The sequence below is a fragment of the Hemiscyllium ocellatum genome, chromosome 3 (assembly GCF_020745735.1).
Source record: "Hemiscyllium ocellatum isolate sHemOce1 chromosome 3, sHemOce1.pat.X.cur, whole genome shotgun sequence".
NCBI classification, from domain to species: Eukaryota; Metazoa; Chordata; class Chondrichthyes; order Orectolobiformes; family Hemiscylliidae; genus Hemiscyllium; species Hemiscyllium ocellatum.
In genome coordinates, this window is record NC_083403.1 from 120,930,466 (window position 1) to 120,954,427 (window position 23,962).

Here is a 23,962-nt window from a genome sequence, read left to right on the forward strand (position 1 = left end):
TTGATTCCCTTCAGTCAATTGTCAGATTCAAACATAGACTTGAACAATAAAATAGAGAATTGATATAAAAGTCTATCGCTGAACAAGAGATCCAATAGATAAATAAGGGAAGTTAAGCTAAAATTTATCTTTTATAAATTATCTTGCTGCATAATTTAGTCAATTAGAAACATAATAATACTGAATGCCATCTTGGCTGATAAAATTACTGTAGGTCCAAAAATTGCAAATGATGTTTATAACAGTAATTACCATAATCAGGTAAAAAATATATTAGAGAAGCACTTTCGTCAACTTTAGGAATAGCTTCCCATCAAGCTTTAACTTGACACTTGAACCTTAATTGTTTCTTATCCATTACTTTACTTTGCTTTGAGTAGCATAACTTCCTCATGTCTATTTCCTGGAAGGTCTTCATTCCCTGAACTCTCTCTGCATGATTTGATACTTTATTCCACAATTTCACTCCTCTTTCTCCTCATGAAAATATTGACTTCTAATTTCACGCCTGTTAGACATTTTCTAAAATATCACCAAGTGAATGTTAGCAATTGACCATAGCCGCATTAACACAACCTACCCATCTTTTAAAGTTCTGATCATTAGCAGGGCCGTGGTTGAGTTTGTCTTATTGGACCAGAAGTATTGACAATTATTATTCTAATTACCATTGGATGTCAAGGGTCTTCCAGGTCTGAAGTACAATATTATCACAAACATTGCTAGCTTGAACATTTTGCTGGTTTCTTTTATTTATTTGTTATTCTATTGACCATTAATGGCACAGGTTAAACTAAAATCTTATAATTATACTTGTTTACATTCTAACTTTTTGAAAATTATGGATCCAACTTTTTCCATCCAACAAAGTTTGTTATAGTCTATTCTCAAAGTGAAAAATCTCTTGCCATCTCCTCATATGGCGGCACAGTGGCTCAGTGATTAGCACTGCTGCCTCACAGCACCAGGGATCTGGGTTTGATTCCAGCCTCGGGCAAGTGGCTGTGTGGAGTTTGCACATTCTCCCTGTGTCTGCGTGGGTTTCCTCCGGGTACTCCAGTTTCCTCCCACAATCCAAAGATGTGCATGTTAGATGAGTTGACCACACTAAATTGTCCACAGTGTGTAGGGATGTGTAGGCTAGGTGCATTTGTCAGGGGTAACTGTAGAGCAAGAGGGTAGGGGAATGGATCTGAGCAGGCTACTCTTCGGAGGGTCAGTGTAGACTTGTTTTCACACTGTAGCGATTCTATGATTTGCTGTAACACCTATAGCCAGTTATTAAGAGGGTAAAGAAATGTGAATCAGTGTATGACGGTTTGGCAATTATTATTTGCATTTGCAGATATGGCCAAAATGGAGGCTAAGATAAAAAATATTGTCAGAGAATTGCTATAGTGCTTCTTTTCATCTCCACAAAAACAGACAATTAAGTTACACAAAGCTAGCTGTCATGTAAAACATTTCATTCCTGGCCTGTATGTCATCTTATCATCAATACTGCTATGCTCCACTTATTTGCATGTTAGTCAGACATCCAAGAGTAATGACTTGGAAAGTTTTAGTACCCTTCAAACTATCTATCTTTACACTCGGAGAATGAGGTCAGCTTCATATCACGATGTTGTGACCTAATTGAAGTTTAACATTCTTTCAAAAAATCAAAGGAATATTCAGAATATTAAATGGAAAATGTAGAACAAGCAAAGGCCATTTGAAGCTTCTTTTCAGAGGTTTCACTGAATGAGAGAGGCAGCAAAAAACTTCTAAGGGTATAAAATTGTGGATTTTGGTCTGGATTTTAATACCTTGTCGAAGTTTCAGTTCGATATTACATCTGTACCATTTAATCAGTTTTATTCATTAGTTGATACCTTCATACTCTTGTCATATCCCATAAATTTTCTTACCTGCTGTGCTTATGCATATCTCTATAAATTGCTGTCACATTACCCATATTTTTTACCCTGGTCTTTATTAAAAGGATTAATGAACATTAATCAACAATCAACTGCACTTTTCCTTAGAACTCTATTGCACACAATCTGTGGAATTCTAATCCAGACTCTTTGTTTGAGACTTGTTAATTTTGGACAAGTATCCTTTGTCTCTGTGAGTAGTGTCAAAGTCACATAACCTGTTTGCTAGCAAAGTATCATTGAATTTTAAAACTTTTTCTCCAGTAAAACAAGCTCCACTTTCCATATGTATCTCCATAATTTACAGCCCCATTTCGAAAAGGATCACCTTCAATCTTCTTGAGATTGCAAACAACATTCTTCATATGAGTTCAGAACTGGGTGTAATTGAAAGTGACATCTTTTGAAAAAGTTCTACAATGAAAGAAGCTCCGAAATGTGTGATTTCAATTTAAAGTACTGCTGCCCAGAGACGAAACATAAAACCAGAATATTAAATATCATTTTTCTGACTGGGATTGAGTCAGATCTTTCCCTCTATTGGAGACTTCCAGCAACATCATTTGACTAACAACAGCTCAGAATGATTTGATTATGAATAGCCCATTAAGCTAAATTGTTCAACCCAAGCAAACAGTATCGAAACTCGAGATATGCACATCCCTAACTTATTGTGCGGTTTTCAGTGTCCCTGCATGTCCAGAGCTATTGTCAAACCAGTGTGGTAACTGCTAGCAGTGTGAACAGCCTGAATGATTAGATTAGATTACTTACAGCATGGAAACAGGCCCTTCAGCCCAACAAGTCCGCATCAACCCGCCGAAACGCAACCCATCCAGACCCATTCCCCTACATTTACCCCTTCACCTAACACTACGGGCAATTTAGCATGGCCAATTCACCTAACCTGCACATTTTTGGACTGTGGGAGGAAACCCATGCAGACACAGGGAGAATGTATAAACTCTGCCTGAGGCAGGAATTGAAGCCAGGTATCTGGCGCTGTGAGGCAACAGTGCTAACCACTGAGCCACCGTGCTGAGGCTCTTGTTTCCAACAGAATTACAGCATTATATAATATAATGAAAATCTCATGAGGTTACTGTTTTCACTTAGTAATTTTGAGCAAACATCACTTTAAAAGTGCCCACTCTTCCTTTGTGAAAAATATCTGCAATTTATGTAAACGTGAAATGCGCGATACATGAAATCACCAGTTGTTATAACCTTCAATCTACAAATATTGGATGGCCAAAATATGTATGGGTTTATTCATTTCAGAATTTGTATCTCTATCTCAAAACAACAAGGAAAACTAAGTCATTCTTTGCTGTGATAGCTTTCTGACTGTAGCTTTTAAAATATCCTAAAGTTGCTGGCTAGTCTCTTTTTTATGCATAAAGCAAAAATTAAATGTAAAGTGACATTGAACCTGCAATGCTGTGCATTCTGTGAGTAAGCTGCCAATTCTGAAGAATATTTTGAGTTTACTGAGGCTATCCTTGTTGTGCCTTTGTAGCAATGGAGGCTGTCATTCGAAATTGGATTCAAATCCTCATAATGCCACACCGAACACTTTTCAGTGTTGATACCTCGATAATCCAGTTGAGCAATTTCCTACCTGATTTAGACATAATGACCGCACAGAGTCCTTGAAGAGGTTTCATTACAAAATTAATGACTTTGTGTGCAAGAATCATAAAAAAATACTGTGTTTTGATTTTGAGGATTGACTTTTCAATTTTCTAAGGTTTTCCTCTGCAGATAATTCACATGGGGTGGGTGAGTGAGAAGCTGCTAGGAGCTGAATCCAATCAGCTTTACAAGTGCAAGTTTCTGGGACTGAAAGGTTCTTCTCTACACATATTCAATGCTCCACCGGTAAGAGGCTGAAATTTTTTAATATTGTGCAGGTTTTTCTTCTTTTAGCTCATTACTTTGCTCCTGGGTTTTATTTAGAATAATTAACCCACCTTAAAATTAAAGGAGTACATGTTAAACGTTCCTAATTTCTCACCATGTTCCCATGTATGGTAAGCTTATCTTCCAGGCATTTAACAACACAGTGTTAGGGTGCATCATTGATTTGTTCAGTCAGTGGTCCGGTTGCAAATTTAAGTAGTATAGCAGAATATCAAACAACTCAAAAACAATTGAATCGGATTAGATATTTGCACTATCCATGTCCATTAAGATGTCAAAAACTGAAATTGTTGGAAACTAAGTCTTGGAAAGCAAGTCTGGCAATATCTGTGGAGAGAAAACAGAATTAAAATTTCAGATCTATTAAGCTGTCTTCGGAGGATTTTTTTTCATCCACTTAGATGTCATTGGCTCATCTTTGACTCAGAAGATGGTGACTTCAAGGCTACAACTGAATGTATAATTTAGGTTAGCACTCCAATGAAGCAAATAAAGAGTGTTGCATTGTCAATGCAGTCATCATTGGATGTTATGGATATAAAATACCTCATAGCATTATTTTGAACCAAAAAACTCTCTGGTGTCCTGACCAATATTTATCTGTTCAACAAATATCAATAAAATCAGATTATCTGATCATTTAATCTCATTTCTGTTTATGGAATCTTGATGAGCACATATTGGTTGTCAAGTTTTCCAATGTTACAAATCAATAACTACCACTCCAGAATGCTTCTTTGATATATGTTTGTCATCTCCTGGTGACACAGAAAGTTGTAGTTAGAATATTTAAAAGACATTTGGTTGCGTATATGAATGGGAAGGGTCCAGAGGGAGATGGGCCAAATGCTGGCAAATGGGGCTAGATTAATTTTGGATACTTGGTCAGCATGGACAAGTTGGACCAAAGAGTCTGCATGATTAATTTATTCCATTTGTTCAGAATCACATGACTTTTGTAAGGTAATAGAAAGCAAAGTACTGCATTTGCTACAGATCTGGAACAAAATCAATAATTTCGGCAGGAATTCAGTAAGTCTGGCAGTGTCCGTGGGAAGAAAACAGAGGTAATGTTTAGAGTCAAGTAATTCTTCATCAGAACTGTTATCAGCTGGGAAAATATGGCATTTATTGCTGAAGTTGGATTAGGAGGGGAAGGGATGAGGTGAGCTGGCAAGTGGAGACAGAGCTCAGTGAGAGAAATGTGAAAGGGATAGGCAAATGCAGAGATAATGTATAGCATGTCAGAGTAGGAAAAAAGCTGAATAATTGAGAATAAGAGCTAAGAGCAGGAAGAAATAAGTGAGATATACTGAAAGCAACCCATATAAAGTAATCTGTAAACAAAATATGCTGGAGATCACAGTGGGTCAGGCAGCATCAATGGACAGAAAGCCAAGTAACCTCAGCCTCAGCTCTGATAAAGAGTCATCTAGACCTGAAATGTTAGCTTACTTTCTCTCCATGGATGCTGCCTGACCCACTGTGATCTCTAACATCTTTTGTTTTCAGTACAGATTTCAGCATCTGCATTAATTTGTACCTCCAGATACTGTGAGAATGGGCCCAAGAATACATGAGAATGGGCTACTGTACCAAAAACACATCTTTTCCTCAACTTTGGTAACCATAGTTTGTACAAGTTTAAACATTTTCTCACTGGCCTTTAGATTATGACTAGGATTTTCCGCAGCACAGCCTGCATCGGCTTCTGATGTCTTTTATTCAAAACTATCATTTTCTAGTGGAATTACTTATCTCACTCTTCTTTTTCTTTTTCTCTTTGAAATTTAAATTCCACTTCTGTTAACTCTCTTTCTTTGTCTTTCTCTTTTCTCTGCCATCAAATATTATAAATTCAGTTTGTTTTTTAGTCTCAATATCAAATTCTATTCTTTTAAAACCCATTCTATCTCAAGCTGGTACATTCTTCCCTCACGTCATAGAGCTGTACAGCATAGAAACAGCCTGTTCGGTCTAACTCATCCATTCTAACCAGATATCCTACATTAATGTATTCTCATTTGCCAGCACTTGGCTCATGTCCCTCTAAACCTTTTCTATCCATATACCCATCCAGATGTCTGTTAATGTTGCAATTGTACCAGCCTCCACCACTGCCTCTGGCAGCTCATTCCATACATGCACCACTCTCTGTGTGAAAACATTGTTCCTCAGATCCCTTTTATAAATCTTTTGCCTCTCCCTTAAATCTATGTTCTCTGGTTGGACACCTCTAACCTGAGAAAAAAGACCTTGGCTAGCCACTCTATCCATGCCCCTCATGATTTTATTAACCTCTATAGGGTCACCTCTGATCCAGAAAAAAAAGTCCCAACCTCTTCAGCCTCTCCCTTCAGCTCAGACCCTCCAATCCCGGCAACTTCCTTGTAATTCTTTCCTGAGCCCTTTCAAGTTTCACAACAATTGTCCTATAGCAGAGAGGCCAGAATTCAATGCGGAATTCCAAAAGTGGCCTAACCTACAGCTGCAATATGCCAACCCAACTCCTATACTCCATGAACTGACCAATGAAAACAAGTGTACCAAATGCCGCCTTCACTACCCTGGTCATATGTGACTCCACCTTCAACGAATTATGCACCTGCATCCCAAGGTCACTTTGTTCGGTAATACTCCCCAGTGCATAAGTCCTGCCTTATCCATTTTACATTGTCCTTCTTTCAAAATATCTTGACCATGAACCTAAAACTTTGTCATGACTCACTCGGATAGTGTGCTTGAAATTGAATTAGAATTAGAATCTTTACAGTGTGGAAACAGATCATTTGGCCCAACAAGTCCACATCAACCCTCCAAAGAGTAACCAAGCCAGACCCATTCCCTGACTATTCAGCATTACCCCAGACTAATTCACCTAATCTACACATCTCTGAACACCATGGTCAAATTAGCATGGCCAATTCACCTAACCTACACATCTTTGGATTGTGGGAGGAAACGCACACAGATACAGGGAGAATATACAAGCTCCACACAGACAGTCACCCGAGGCTGGAATTGAATCTGGATCCCTGGTGCTGTGAGGCAACAGTGCTAACCACTTAGCCACTGTGCTGCCCTTCCTTATCCTGGAGTCACCAAGAATAAGAAGATTTAATCAAACTACCAAATTTGCTTCTGAATGAGTGTTATGCAGGATGAATACAAACTACACCAACATCCTTCAGTAAAAGTAAAAATCAGTATGTTTATTGGAACAAGCTTAACTTCAGTAAGAACAATAAAATGAAAGAATCTATAACATTTGCATCTGAAACTTCACCTTTTTTAAAATTCTCACACACAAAACTCATAATGAGTGGAGGAAAAAGAAATAGTCAGCCAAATACAATTCTTTACCGCCAACCAAAAACACAAAGCTAGATGGAGTGTTTCACAATCTTGGTGATCCTTCAATGATGACTCAATGTTGTCTGCACACTGACGATCAGTCCTCAGTTCAGTGGTTAATTAGTTGGATTCAGGGCCTGTCTTTTTCCATTGGATTTTAGAATTTTACATTTCTTCATCTCCGAATGTAATTTTTCTGATCTTTTGACAGACAATTAGGAAGTGTAACTTTCCAGCAAAAAGTGAAAGAGGGTTGAAATAGCTCTACAGAAGCTGGCATCCTGTCACCAAATCATGCTTATTTACTTGTGGAGAGTCTGTGAAATTGGCCCAGACCCCTCAGAGATAGCTATCAGAATGAACAGGATGTCTGACACTGCTGTTTCGTTCTGTCAGCCTGGGGTCCCTGATTGGGGCAGTACATATGGTCCAATCAGGGATGTCGTCTCTGAGGTCCACCTGGATGACCACTTTACAATCATTACAAGATAGTTGCAACCTGCTCCAGGAGGTTTCCTCACTTATTAGTTTTCATTCCTCTTTCAGATTCTGTGTTAAACTGCAGCCTGACCAATCAGAGGCGTGTTTCTATTGCTAATCTCTTCGTGACCCCTATAACAAATGAAACTAGTTCATCTGGATTCAAATTAATATTGCTTGTTTTTACAAATTGTGGAAAATTTCTTCCACATTCTTCTCTTTTTGAAAACGTAATGTCCATTTTTCTCATTTTTAAGCCATTGTTCAAAAATAGGAATACATGGACTCTTACAAAGATATTGTACTAAAACATCAAGGAGCAGAGATGATTCTCGAAAATGAGCAATTGGGTTTTAGAATGCGGTGTCTGTAGGGGTGGTGGAAATGGTTTTAGGGAAATTGGTACACATTAAACAAAGATACAAATTAAGGTCAAGGGGAAATAATAGGAGATTGGGACACAGTGGAGAGCATTGTGTAGGACTGCCATTGTAGGACAACTCAAAATGAATTAACAAATCACAAAACCACACCTATTTAGCATCAACTTCTTCAGTTTGAATGCTTCCAAAGCCCCATCCTTTTCCCATTAAATCAATGCCAGCTACAATTGTGCTGCTTATTGACCAGAAGCAGTGAGGTATTGTATGAATGACACTTTATCTGCTGATGTGCTCACAACCCAATAAATTCACCATCCTGGCTACTTTGAAGGGTTGGTATGGCTACTTGCATATCAGAATCATTTTTTGGCCAGGACAAACAAGATGGGTTAAATAATATCTTTCTGTATCCAATATTTTCTAAGTTAAAAATCACACAACACCAGGTTATAGTCCAACAAGTTTATTTGGAAGCACTAGCTTTTGGAGCACTGCTCCTTCGTCAGGTGACTGATTTTTAATTTTGTACGCCCCAGTCCAACACCGGCACCACCAAATCAAAACATTTTCTAAGTTTCTATCTTTTCAACCTCACTTAATATCCTCTAATCCTATTCACAATTCTACACTGGCACCCTATTCACTGCATTTGATTTTTCTCTCATTGCTACTGTGTCCAGTAGATCAAAAGTATTGAATTAATCACGTTACTTGGTGACAGACTTGCTACAAAATATCAATGGTTAATTAAGGGCCCAAAAAACAAATTGTGATAAAATGCATCCGATTTAAGAGTTGAATTTAAGAGTTACCCAGTCTACAACAAGCCAGTTTTTAAATTGCATAGCACTAACTGGATAATTCACAACTGAGCCATAATTTTGTCCACGACATTATAATTTTAACAGTTTTTTTTATTTATATAGGTCAGCATTCGTGACTGGCTGTGGGCTGAAAAAATCTACAACCTCTGTGAGATTCTTTGTAAAGTTCACAAGGTAACTCTCTTTGTTTAGCAATGAAATCAAACTATTCAGGCAAAAATGCAGAGCATTGAATAACCGGCTAAAATTTATATCTTGGATGAGTTAGACATATATTGTGTGCAGCAATTGAAATATGAAAATTAGAAGGTTTCATGTTTTGGCTGTTCAGTTGCTGTATTTTTACTTCTGAGTCACAAGGGCACAGGATCAGTGATCCAGGTTTGAACACCACTCCTACAGTGTTGCATTGTAGGAGGTGCTATTGTACTGATGAAAGTTTAAACTACTTATTTGCTCTGGCTATTAAAATCTTTAGTTTTGAGATGGTGGGTTAGCATTTTATAAGAAAATGATGAAATTGTTTAAAAGATCAAAATTGATGACATTTTGAAGACCGAATGATGTATATGGGAGCTTCTATCTCTGTGATTATCCATGTACATTTAGTCATTTTATGCAATTGCAGCCATACTTTGTCCAATGTTGAAAAAAAAGGCCTTTCCTTGATAAAGAAACCCAGGTACTATTTTGCTCAACTCATTAGATTGTTTTTAATGAAAGAGCTCAGGCAGGTTCATGAATAGAACTTACATCCCTGACATTGTTTGACCACTAAAGATAAGAGGAAAAGGTATCAATCACATTTAAGCTTAAGGTTTCCTCCGGGCGCTCAGGTTTCCTCCCACAATCCAAAAGATGTGCAGGTCAGGTGAATTGGCCATGCTAAATTGCCCAAAGTGTTAGGTGCATTGGTCAGGAGTAAATTTAGGGTAGGGGAATGGCTGTGTTACTCTTCAGAGGGTTGATGTGGACTTGTTGGGCTGAAGGACCTGTTTCCATACTGTAGGGAATTCAATCTAATCTAATAAATATACAGTGCATACATTGATAATGCCTTAAAATGCTTTTCTGCAAATTTTAGATCCAATAGTTACACATTTTACCTGTTGCAAACTTAACTATTCACATAATCTTTTAGGCTATAATTACATTCTCCGACCATGTGGTGATGGTACAGAGCATAAATTTTATTTTCCCTGGATCTTCAGCCTGTAATGCAGTAAAACATCTGTGTTTCAACCAGCTGTACCTCTGATTCCCAAATTGTCTAAAGTTTTGTGGTTGAACAATAAACAGTAATATCATATAAATGTTGTATAAAAATAAGGATGAGATAAACATCTATAAATAGGAACTAAATTATGCCCAGGTACTCTTTGCAATCTTCTTGCCTGTTGACAGTACTTCACCTGAAGGACACATTTTTTTTGTCACTTGTGAGTGATGCCATAGATGGTTCATCAGTATTTCAAATGTTATTTCCAAAGTGGTATGTATTGTTGTGGCAGTCATTCTCCTTGTAATATAATGGTATGAGTCTTGGTGATTAACCCTGTTTTAGGCATTGTCTGATGTAGCTCAGGAGCCACACTCTGACATGTATTTGCATATACTCTTTTGCATTTGCTGCAGAGGAAGTCAGTGGGTTAACAGTGTGCAATTCATTGGCTCTTCAAATGCCTTTCCAGTCAGCCTCCAAAGATCACAACAATCAGCAACTGACTCCCAGTCATCATATCTTACTTGCAGGTGTCATTGTAGAGGAGGTGTGCACTCAGGAGACCTAGTGACTAATTCACCATTCAGAAGCCATTATCTATCCAATGAATAGGGCAAAGATAGTGCACATGTTGTTGACTTAGCCATATCTGCTGTTGTTTAAGATAAATATGTAAACATAGCAAATGAAATCACTTTTTTGAACAAAGATTGTAAACACTTTGCTTCTAAGTATCATTGATAATATGGTTGACTCAAATTCTTTTGAAAAACTAGAAATGCATTTCCATTTTGGGTGAAATAAGTAATCCAGTGCAAATTGAATTCAAAATTGTTCTAGTTCAAGATTTGTGTCTTTAAAAATTTCTTGTTTATACTTGACTGTTCTAATATTGTGCAGTTTTATTAATATAACTTAGGTTATCACCAAAAAAAAACTAATTTTTTTTTAGATTAGACTTACAGTGTGGAAACAGGCCCTTCGGCCCAACAAGTCCACACCGACCCGCCGAAGCGCAACCCACCCATACCCCTACATTTACCCCTTACCGAACACTACGGGCAATTTTAGCTTGGCCAATTCACCTGACCCGCACATCTTTGGACTGTGGGAGGAAACCGGAGCACCCGGAGGAAACCCACGCAGACACGGGGAGAACGTGCAAACTCCACACAGTCAGTCGCCTGAGTCGGGAATTGAACCCGGGTCTACAGGCGCTGTGAGGCAGCAGTGCTAACCACTGTGCCACCGTGCCGCCCAAAATCTTCCCTGCGAATTAATTGGTTTTAAAAAGTAACATTTATTTTAAAATAAACTATGCAGCATCACTCATTAGTTGCATTTGCATATGATGGTGAGTTTTTTTAATAAATTGAATATTCTTTAATTTCAAAGATTTAAAAGGTGCAAATTAGTGCCACTGTATTTGAAGAAAAACTTGATATTAGGATCTTCCTTGAAGGCCCATAATGGGGTGTGAATAGCAGAAATTTGTCAAGGTGATTAACTTATTTGGGAGGGTAGGATTAGTTTTGTAGCCAAGACTAACTTCCAGAAAATGGGGTTTAAAATGCAAAACATCAATGAAGTGTGAATGGGGCTAGATGTAATCTGTGCCTGAAATTCATCTTTTTGCAATAACCTCCCTATCAAATCACCTAAAACAGATCTTTTCCTTTGAACTCAGTTAAAAAAGACAGACAACAAACTGAATGCTTCCTTAAATTTATTTGCATTCAAATCTCATTTACATGATTTATATTTGAATTTGTATTGAATTTATTGTCACGTGTACTGAGGCACAGTGAAAAGCTTTGTCTTGTGAGCAATACAGGCAGATCACAGAGTTAAATATCATCGATAAGTAAATAAGTAAACAGCCGCAAAAAACAAAACACAGGTATAAGTGAATGCTAGGAGTTTGAGAGTCCATTCACTATTCTATGTCGAGGACAAAATCAAATCTACACTTTAAATGTTTTGTACAAAAAGTTACAACTGCTGCTCATTTTGAAATACTCCTATTCTATGTTTGCCATTCAATGAACATTGGACATTCATTTCCTTGGTGTAATTCTAGAAAATTAATCTGATTGACAGCCTTTCTGTTCCAGTTAATCTGACATTTGGTTATACATTATTAAACTCAAGATAGTTAACTAAATTTGTATTCCTTAATGTTTAACAAATTATTTCATAATATAATGAGATTGATGAACAAATTAAGTTTGTGCACCATGAAAGTGCTTTTAATTTCCCTTCTGACATTACATTTTTCAAATATGCGCTTGCACATTGAGACCATATCAACCATACTTTAGAGAAGCACATATGTTTGAAACAGAATACTTTTAGGATACTTCATTATGCTGCAATTTTCTTAAAGAAATGTTTCCCCATAATCTTTGGTTAGCAATGGCTATTTAAAGTGTATTCTAGACATTATCTGTCTCAGGTTAAATGGCTTGAAGATAATCTACTGCAGAATATTTTACAGCTCTGGCTTGCTGATGAATGCTGGCTTCAAGCAAACTTATGTTTAGGTCTTCATCAGGACTGTGAGCTTCAAGACCAGAGGCCGTACGGTTTCAGTGTTCTGGCGGGTCAAGGCGAGAACCATTATTTCTGTGTTGAGATGGGCAGCGACCTTGCAGTGTGGGAGAAAACCTTCCAGAGAGCAATTTTTATGGAAGTCCAGAGAGCAGGAGTAAGTAAGATTATATGAACTCGCTGTATGTGGTTATTACTTACATTCCAACAAAACCATGATTGCTATCAAGGAAGGTGCATATGATGAAGTCTCCAAGCTTTGCTCATTGACAGCGATATGTGCACAATATGATTTTGTAATTCAAAATCCAGCAAATGCTTATAATCAGTGGTAAGGTGTAAAAATACTAGAAGTGCTTATTTTCTGGAAAATAGGTATGTACTGTGAGGAGTATTCACATGGATATTGTCTCTGTGGTTCTAGAGAAATCATTTCACAAAAGTGATTTTTTTCATCAAAACTGGTTAATTCCACATTAACAGATCAGACACATGAAAATCTAACTTCTAATCATTTAACCTTAGATATAGAAATTTTTGACTCAATTATTTAATTAAACATATTTTGGATAACTACAACTTCAACCTAATATGGAAAATGTAAAATAACTCCAGTGACTGCAGACAACTATACCTAAAACCAGTTTTTTTGTTTTCCTTCACTTTATTATTGTGGAAGGTCTGTTGTACATGGCTTTTTATTTCTTTTATTTTCTATTTTTTTTCCCCTAAGAATCTATACCTCGGTACATTTGTACCCAAGATAGTGCAGTAAGTGACGACTTGTAAACTTTGCACTGCACTTAAGAGTGAAGCTAATTCTAATTTTAATTCACTCTGCATTCTTTTCTTGACTTCACATTTTGTATTATGTTTACTGAAGGAATGAAAAATAAATATCGAGTTATCCACTAATGAACACAATAACACTTGTGCAATAAGTATTTGTAAAAGGAAAAACTGGAGATCTCCATTATGCATACTGAATCCAGTCCTGTTAATATGCTACAGTATCAAATCTAAGATTTAGAAAAAGATTTCTTATGCTTTTTTGCAAACTGAGATCTTCCTCACTGGCATAGTCACTGCACAGTGCTGTACTATGAGATGAAAGATGATAATCAGAGACTGATGTGTTGTCATATTATTGTGGATGCAGTGCAAACATCACAAATATCTTTCAGTTCTTTCAGTTTTTATTTAGTATCAAAAATATCAGTTTGTTGTTACATAAGTAAAGGAGGGCAAACAATGAATTTGAATATAGATTAGAAGCTTTTCTAGTGTTTAAAATATACATTATCATTGTACTTGCATTAGCTTTTCCAATTATTAATAAATAATCTGACAGGATATGCAGTTGATTTAATGATAACTCACTGCAAGAAGATATCCAATGCATATCAAGGTGGAGGGAGACCAACAACGGAGTCAGACAGTATAGGGGTAAGTGGAGTTGAAGCCACAATCAGATCAGCAATGATTTTATTGATTTGGAAAACAGGCTTCACGGGCTAAATAGCTTATTCCTCTCCTAATTTATATGCTTTATATTGTGTGTTTAGAACTGGATTTCCACACAGTAAGGACCATTAATGCAACAAATATTCTTGTTGTTCTTGCTATTTCCATTATTTTAAGCATTAAACATAATGTGACTGCCTATTCTACCAGCTTACATCCTTTCTTAAGAAAACACTCCCAAAAGCATAAAAGCAGCAATAGAGAAAGCCAAGCTGCAGATTAATTGATGCAATTCTCATTTGGTATGGATTGTTGCCAGAAGTACTTTTTGAAAGAACAATTTGAGGTTGAGAAGCATTAGGGTGTATTCACAGCTAGAATTCTGTTCTAAAAGCAATTTGATTTCTTGCAAAAAAGTCTCATTTAGCTTTGATTCTTGTTTGACTGCTATTACATGGAGTCCTGTCCAAGCTCAAACAATGATAATGCACTGCTACCTACATGTCAAGAAATCCAATAATAAAGAGGAAGCCTTAGGCTACTGATTGAATGGAAGTCCTTAAAATCACTATGTTCTGACCCTGCAGCAGCATTGCAGAGAGATCGAAAATAGCTTTTTAAAGCTTCTGATCTCACTGTGCTCATTCACCCTCAATTCTCTTGCACAGAGTGATACTAAAAACACACTGAAAAAAAATTAGAATTTACATATCCATTGCTGGTGCAAATATCTGTTTTATTTTCATGAAAACATTTTCACATAAAGATATTCTATAAGGATACAATGCTATGATAGCAGGAACAACTTGCATTTATATGCAAAACAACTCAAAGATTTTTTTGGAAGTATTTAGTTTAGTGGTCCATTGGAAATGATTTTGTTTTCACACTGACTCAAAATTCATGCACCATATGTAACATGTTTAGATCCAAACTGATTCTACAGCAAAGCAGAGCGAATGTCTGATGTCAATTACAGTCTGACCCCAGATTCTGGCTGTATTCTTGCATGAGTATGAATCAGTTTGTACAGTTACTACATGCTAAACCTGACAACCATGCTGCCTGGAGTTTCAGATACATGTAACTAGGTTTTGTACACCTTGAGATTGACCCACGTAACTGCAGTGTCTAAAGCACTTCACACTGCTGCTTAGATTGTGTAAAAACTCACCCCTAACCTTTCAGAATTAAAAACTAAACTACTTCTGCACTATTTTGAAAAGTAAACATTTCTAAATTCCTTGTACAGTGAGGACTTTACACTGAAGCAGCACTCCCCAGCACCCAGCATAAATGCCGGGGGTGAGACTGCCTCCACTTTGCTGCTGCCAGGATGGCAGATATGCCGAACATCTTCAAACATCTCAAGATGCATCCTCATATTTCGGGCCAGGCTGATAGCCACCTGCAAAAGAGGTGAGGGTCTAATGCACTGGGCAAGGGAGCAGGCAAAGAGGCTGGATATTAGGAAGCAATCTGTTGGGAGGAACCTTTGTTGGCACCTGGGAATGCCCATTCTAACTAGTCAACAGTCTGTAGGGTTAAATCAGCCAACTGCACAATGAGCACTGGTCTCTCTTACTGCCCGTTAAACAAGAGCCAAGGCAGGTTGATTCCTTTGGGTAAGAATTGGCACTTTAATGTCCTCCTCTGGGCTGTGTGCAGAAAGCGTTCTCCTCCAGTAACTTATATCATGGTTTTCCTTGGAGAGGTGTTGTGGGTGGTGCAGGGCGCGGGGTACTTTGGTTAGTGACGGCGGTTGTGGGGAGGGCATGCATGACACCAGTGACAGGGCATCTCGACCCTGCCCCCTGCAACCCCCAGCCACCTGCCTTCCCACCTGCGGCTAGCCTTCGAAATTCAGCCCAATGTTAACAACCAGCAACAGAAAAGTGAAGCTGAAGAATAATGGAAGTGTAGGCTGATAGAAAGCGACAAGAAAACTCAGAAAAACAGAATTCTAGTTGAATGAAATTCTATAATTTACATCCATCTTTTTATAAACTGACATGAAACATGACATTTTAATTTCTAGCTACTCACTGTTAAAGTTGAAGTAATGATAAAAGTTGATTAAATGGAAGAATCTTTTTTAATCATTCATAGGATCTGGGTGCCACGGGCTGGGCCAGCATTTATTACCTGTCTCTGTTTGCCCTTATAAGGTAATGGTGAGCTGCCTCTACATAAAATATAATCATAGCTGCACCAGCATAAATACTGTGCTTTCCTCATTCACATGTCTAATTTTGCATTCAGCTCTGGGATCATGCTCCATAGACTATATTATCTACAAATCTTGTTCTGTCTCAGTACGTCATGTAACCATTGTAATAAATTAGTTCAATTAAGAATGGAAATTGCCTGTGGCTTTTATGTGGAATGGCGCATGTCAGTAGTTTTCTCTACTTCCTTCCAGTGTGCATTCTTACAGGACTTTTCACTGGGATGAAAGCTGAGTCTGTTGTCAGTATTTATTTTCCTTTTCCATGTATAATTCAGTGGTAGGTGGTTAATGCGTGTAGTTCATTCAACATGAACTGATTTAATTATTGCTTTAATGTGCGTATATGTATCAACCAATTATCTCTTAAATGACTGCTGGCTCTGGAAATAGTCCAATTGAAAAAGCAGTAGCAAAAATAGAAGATGCTTGAAATACACAGTTTATTGGCACCTGCAAAAGAAGCAATGCATTTGTGTTTTGAGCAAGATCTCTCACTAGAGTCCTGATCTAACATGGTATTGGTACTTTTGAGTTCAAATGCGAAAAGATTATGTTTCACAAATTTACCAAAAGAATATTGGATGCCAACTTGTCACATAGAAACACAAATTGGCCATTCATCCATTTAATTCTGTTCCACTATGCTGTTTGTGCTACTTTAACTTGTAAAAAAAATTAGTTCAAAAGAATTCACAGAGGAATTACCACACGGATGTGTTAAGCACTCATCTGATCATATCACCAACTGTGAGTTATATCTTTGTTGAGCTAACAGTAAAAGTGTAGTAGACATCACATCAGATAGTTATTTGCTTAAAATAATGACACAAAATATGTTTTACAACATTTTTTTGAAGCAGCTAATGGGAGAATTACTAACCAAGGATTTATTTTGTCATTCCTTCACTGTCATTGGATCAAAATTCTAGATAACCTTTCCTAAGTGGAATGCACCATCCTGCCATGGATTATAGAGTTCAGGAAGGCAGCTCATCACCATCTTCTCAATGGCAATTAGGGTTAGGCAAGGAATGGTGGCCCAGCTAGAGATGCCCAAGTTTCATGTATGAATTTTGAAATACAAAATAATTTGGTACCTCTTATATAAAAAAAAATTGGAAAGAGAATAAAATGCATTTGGTTTAAGTAAATATCTTCTTGCATGATATTCTCTCAGCGGCCTGGCATGGCGTCGTTTGTCCCAGCATGAACTTGCAGCTTCAGGATGAATCCAGAGTGATCTCTCAGTCTCAAGATCCTTGAGGAGAAGCACAGTGCAGTGGACAGGGTCGGAAGGACTCTTATTCTAAACTTTTTATTTCTTTAGTTTTGTCTTTTTTTTGCCTAACAACTGTACTGCTGGAATTTTTATTTCTTTATTTTTCTAATTTTTGTTTCCCATTAGTGGTGCCTTGTAAGCACTTCACTGCACTCGTTTCAGTACGTGACAGAGACGATAAGGCAGGAACAGGACACTGATTGAGGATGATCAGCCATGATCATAATGAATGGTGGTGCAGGCTCAAAGGGCATACTCCTGCACCTATTGTCTATTGACAATAAAGCTCGTTCAAATTCATTGATAAATTAACTGGAATTTCCTTCAAGCCCATCCACTCGTCTCTTTATCATATCTCTCAATTTTTTTCATCTTCAGAATTTGCCCAAATTATCTGTGACACACTGCATCGGTGGTAATTTATTCCACAGCTCAGTTACTCTTTTGAATGAACAATTCTGGATATTGGATTCATCCTTAATGATTTTTTTTCTATAGCTATAGCACCCTTCTTATAATTCTTTCAAAATAACAGTACTCTACACATACAACATGCAACGAAATACCACTGCTAGAAATCTCCCCAGCAGTGATTTAAATTATTTGATAAAACTTCAGTAGTTCATGAGCAGACTTGATATTTAAACAGTTATTCACCGATTCTTTTGTCAGTTTGACTATTGTTAAATGCAATGGTCTAGCTTTCAGATATAAGTCCATAACCTCCTTTAAAATTGTCCTAGTGATATTTAGGTTCTCCTAGGTTTTCCTTCAAGATCCTCCACTCCACACTCGCAGCAATACATCGGCACCTGACATCTCTTCAGTCAGCCCTGTCTCAGCTGAGGGCCACACTCTCTCAGAATTGCAAAGGACCCCTCTTTTACTATATTCTCAGGAGAATTCATACTCTCAACTAACAGTATTTCAACACAGTTTCAACATCAAAAATTGTAAGTATAACAAACTTTTATCAATCCACCAGCGCTCTTAACATTCCAGAAGATTCCCCCGGCCTCTGGAACTGCTCAGACGCCATTAGCCATTCAGCTGGTGCAGCTACCATTCCCACGGTGATTGATGATGTCACTTCCGCTTCCACAGCCACTTCCACCTCTCACAATTCCTCTTGCACCAAACATGACATCACTTCCGCCCCTCACATCATTGCTGATGTCACATGCTCAGTGACTTCTGCCCCCCCGACTGCTGTGTTCACCACCACTTCCACCCCCACCAACGCCACTCATCTGTATTCTGCTGACACACCCCCTGCAGATCCCACTGTCACATCCCCGCGCCCCAGAACACTGAGGGGAACACCACCCCTGCTCATGCCTCCACCCCCATTCTCCCCACCATCACACCCACTCCAGTTACAGGCTCTGCCCCCACACCGAGCTCGACACCCACACCGGGTCCCAGCTCCCAGCCCTACCGAGTTTTCACTATTCCCCCCAGACCTCCACCTTACTGATGACAAATGATCAGTCCTCAGCAAAGGACTCATCTTCATCCCCCTCCGCCCACGCATCAATGAATTTAACACACGTCGTGACATCGAACACTTCTTCCGCCACCTCCGCCTCCAAGCTTACTTTTATAATCAGGACTCCCACCCACCTTCCAAGGATCCCTTCACCCGCCTCCAACACACTCCATCCACCTGGACACCCCGTGCTAGCCTATTACCTGCCCTCGACCTCTTCATTTCCAACTGTGCTGGGACATTAACCGCCTCAACCTGTCTAACCCCTCCCCCACTCCAATCTCTCACCCTCACACCGCGCTGCCCTCCAATCCCTCTGCTCCAATCCCAACCTCACCATTAAGCCAGCGGATAAAGGGGGCGCAGTGGTCGTCTGGCGCACTGACCTCTACACTGCTGAAGCCAGATGCCAACTCAAAGACACCTCCTCCTACCACCCCCTCGACCATGACCCCACCCCCCCCATCACCAAGCCATCATTTCCCAGACCATACAGAACCTCATCATCTCAGGAGATCTCCCACCCACAGCTTCCAACCTCATAGTCCGGGAACCCCGCACTGCCTGGTTCTACCTCTATCCCAAGATCTACAAGCCTGACCACCCTGGCCGACCCATTGTCTCAGCATGCTCTTGCCCCACTGAACTCATCTCTACCTATCTCGACACTGTCCTATCCCCCCCAGTCCAGAACCTCCCCACATACGTTCGAGACACCACCCATGCCTTCCACCTCCTCCAAGACTTCCGTTTCCCTGGCCCCCAATGTCTCATCTTCACCATGGATATCCAATCCCTCTACAGCTCCATCCACCATGACCAGGGCATCCAAGCCTTCCATTTCTTCCTCTCCTGACGTCCCCAACAGTACCCTTCCACCGACACTCTCATTCGTTTGGCTGAACTGGTCCTCACCATTAACAATTTCTCCTTCGAATCCTCCCACTTCCTCCAGACCAAAGGGGTAGCTGTGGGCACCCATATGGGCCCCAGCTATGCCTGTCTCTTTGTTGGCTACGTAGAACAGTCCATCTTCTGTAGTTATACCGGCACCACTCCCCACCTCTTCCTCCGTTACATTGATGACTGCATCGGCGCCACCTCGTGCTCCCGCGAGGTGGTTGAGCAGTTCATCAACTTCACCAACATATTCCACCCCAACCTTAAATTTGCCTGGACCATCTCTGACACCTCCCTCCCTTTCCTGGACCTCTCCATCTCCATTAATGACGACCGACTTGACACCGACATTTTTTACAAACCCACCGATTCCCACAGCTACCTGGATTTCACCTCTTCCCACCCTATCTCCTACAAAAATGCCATCCCGTATTCCCAATTCCTCTGCCTCCGCCGTATCTGCTCCCAGGAGGACCAGTTCCACCACAGAACACACCAGATGGCCTCCTTCTTTAGAGACCGCAATTTCCCTTCCTACATGGTTAAAGATGCCATCCAACGCATCTCATTCACATCCTGCACCTCCGCCCTCAGACACCACCCCTCCAACTGTAAAAAGGACAGAACCCCCCCCGGTGCTCACCTCCCACCCTACCAACCTTCGCATAAACCAAATCATCCGACGATATTTCCGCCACGTCCAAACGGACCCCACCACCAGGGATATATTTCCCTCCCCACTCCTTTCCACCTTCCGCAAAGACCATTCACTCAGTGACTACCTGGTCTGGTCCACGCCCCCCCAACAACCCACCCTCCCATCCTGGCACCTTCCCCTGCCACCACAGAAATTGTAAAGCCTGCACCCACACCTCCTCCCTCACCTCCATCCAAGGCCCCAAAGGAGCCTTCCCCATCCATCAAAGTGTTACCTGCACATCCACCAATATCATTTACTGTATCCATTGCTCCTGTTACATTCTCCTCTACATTGGGGAGACTGGATGCCTCCTAGCAGAGCGCTTTAGGGAACATCTCTTGGACACCCGCACCAATCAACCCCACTGCCCTGTGGCCCAATATTTCAACTCCCCCCCTCCAACTCAGCTGAGGACATGGAGGTCCTGGACCTCCTTCACTGCCGCTCCTTCACCACCCGACGCCTGGAGGAAGAATGCCTCATTTTCCACCTTGGAACACTTCAACCCCAGGGCATCAATGTGGACTTCACCAATTTCCTCATTTCCCCTTCCCCCACTTCACCCCAGTTCCAAACTTCCAGCTTAGCACTGTCCCCATGACTTGTCCTACCTGCCTATCTTCCTTTCCACCTATCCACTCCACCCTATCCACCCATTGTACTCTTTGCTACCTTCCCCCACCCTCCTCTCTGACCTATCACCTCCATCCCCATCCCCACTCACCTATTGTACTCTATGCTACTTTCTCCCCACCCCCACCCTCCTCTTATTTATCTCTCCACCCTGCAGGCACTCTACCTCTATTCCTGATGAAGGGCTTTTGCCCGAAATGTCGATTTTCCTGCTCCACGGATGCTGCCTGAATTGCTGTGCTTTTCCAGCACCACTCTAATCTAGTGATATTTAATAACATTGTTTATACATGAGTTGGTTGTTAGTTTCTTGATCGTGACCACAATTTACAGAAGCACTTAATGGCTGGAAGACATAATTCAGGAAAGTCCTAGATTTGAATGCTTGTTATCAGATCTTGCAATGTTTTTGGCTCAACTGTTCAAAGAAAATTGTAGAAAGCAATTTTAAAAGCACAGGTGCTAAATTTTGACATTGTCCCTCAGAGTACAAATAAGAAGCAATTCATTAATTTAACTCAACTATCAATAAACATCTCACATCTATCTCGTTAGAAAGGTTCTAGTCTGTTGGGCCTGTGAACAAGAGATGATTATAATTCATATACAGGGATTCTGATAAAGTTTACACAGAATGCTATTAGGGAAAGCTGTGACCAGACTCAGCTAAACCAATCAGGAGTTTAGGGGATATTTTATGTAGGACACCTCAGCTTCTTCTGTATTTTGTATCATTACTGTAGTGATTTAAACCAGGTGGATCACAGACTGAGATCCCTGATTGGCACAACTTAACAACCCCAGTCAAGGAGCCCTGGCTGACAGATATAAGACCATAAGACCATAAGACATAGGAGTGGAAGTGAGGCCATTCGGCCCATCGAATCCACTCCACCATTCAATCATGGCTGATGGGCATTTCAACTCCACTTACCCGCATTCTCCCCGTAGCCCTTAATATAAACAGGGGATTCAGAGAATCTCTTCATTGTGGGGTCTGGCTCGGAGCTGGCTGGTCCATGTACTCTGCACATGTAAATAAAGGGTAAGTTGGTGATGGGATATCAGTCTCTGTGCAGTTATTTCAGTTACTTGTGTATATTCTGAACTGAATTATGCCAACCACTACTCTCCAAGCCTCACTGAACTGAAGCAGAATAGCTTAATGATTCATATTAACCTTTATTTTACTGAACTTGTCTTGGATTCTCTTCCTGAAAAGTTTGGAAAACATTTTCAAATAATATGTCTATCCAGATTAGGTCACAAGACTGGTATTATTGTTATAACTCCAAAGTAGGGCTCATGCATAAATGTCAAACTAATAGATGACATATTGAGGTAGCTAGCTTTGTTGTGTTGTTAGAGAGTATTTCAGGCAAGATACTAAATTTACATCATTCATAGCTGCTAAATTGGTTAATCTGAACTAAGGAAGTAGAACAGTGTGACAGTTTCCACAACTCTCTGAGCCAGAGGTGAGAATTTGACAATAAGCCAAAGCTACATCTGAACAATTATATGAAGTGCCTATATTCCAGGCCTTGAATGACCTGGGCTTTGGTGTCAGATTTGGCAGAAATGCGTGAGCAGTTCAACAAGGCCTGCCTTAATGTCAGAGCACCAAGTCAAATGTTTGAACTACATTTCAGATATTGAGATAAGACTCTCACTCATGACTAGAAGACAGCTTTTGAAGGAACAGCATTCTGAAAGCTTGTGAGTTTAAATAAATCCATTGGGCTATAACCTGATGTCATGTGACTTCTGACTTTGCACCCCAGTCCAACACATCATGTTTGACAGGAGGCCAGTCAAGTGGTGCTTATATCAATCATGCGCTTATCGACTTAAGGTCAAAGTCAGATCATTGTGACGAGAAATTCAGGAGGTGTGAGGTACAAATGCTGATTCCAAGCCATACAGAAATGCCATTGGTCTGTGAAAATTGAAGATATACATCTCTGGGAAGCAGAAGTAATCACGGGTGTCATTAAAAGAGGCATCTGCAACTACAGTGCATGCAGCCAGTGCAAGACAGAGGTGATTTTTCTCTCCATTGAAACTATAAGTATAATGCAAGGCTGTCTCCTACACAATGATGCTTTCCATAGGTGATATGGAGCTTGGAAGAAAATGGTTCAGCACTCAGGAAGCACTTATACTCTACTGCCATCTCTTTGCTGTGTGACTTTTGGCACATTTATCAGATTAAGATCTAATGTCAAAGTGCCAAGATGGGTCACTTCCTTGGCGCTCCTGGTCTGAATGCTCCATATCCCATTGTAAGGAGAAGCGTGTTAAGCTGTCATGTGATGTGAATGCTCACATTGATAATGACATGTTCTGTTTCTTCCACTGCACGCACAGTATCCAGCCAAAGGAAATATGATAGTCGCTATTGCTGCAATACAACAAAGGTATGGAGAAATGGAAGATCAACAGATGTGTCAGCAAAAGCAACCTCCTGTGGATGCCAAACAGCCTCCATAGGAAGATGCCACAGCTGAAGGTCTCTCTGGATGTACAGGAAAGTTTGAGTTTTTGAGCCTCAGTGCTATTTTTGTTCTGAATGAGTAGGTCGCAGTTTAAGAACAGGCAGCGGATATCTT

The 23,962-nt window shown here is 39.8% G+C and overlaps 1 protein-coding gene across 1 annotated transcript in view; it reads left to right on the forward strand.

Annotated features, from left to right (window-relative positions):
* Positions 1-23,962, forward strand: part of sntg2 (syntrophin, gamma 2) — a 271,591-nt gene that overhangs the window by 205,215 nt on the left and 42,414 nt on the right. Inside the window, exons 16-18 of the mRNA XM_060855100.1 lie at positions 3,684-3,800; positions 8,986-9,057; positions 12,603-12,812. Coding sequence (XP_060711083.1) covers positions 3,684-3,800; positions 8,986-9,057; positions 12,603-12,812 — 399 coding nt within the window. The remainder of the gene's footprint in view (positions 1-3,683; positions 3,801-8,985; positions 9,058-12,602; positions 12,813-23,962) is intronic.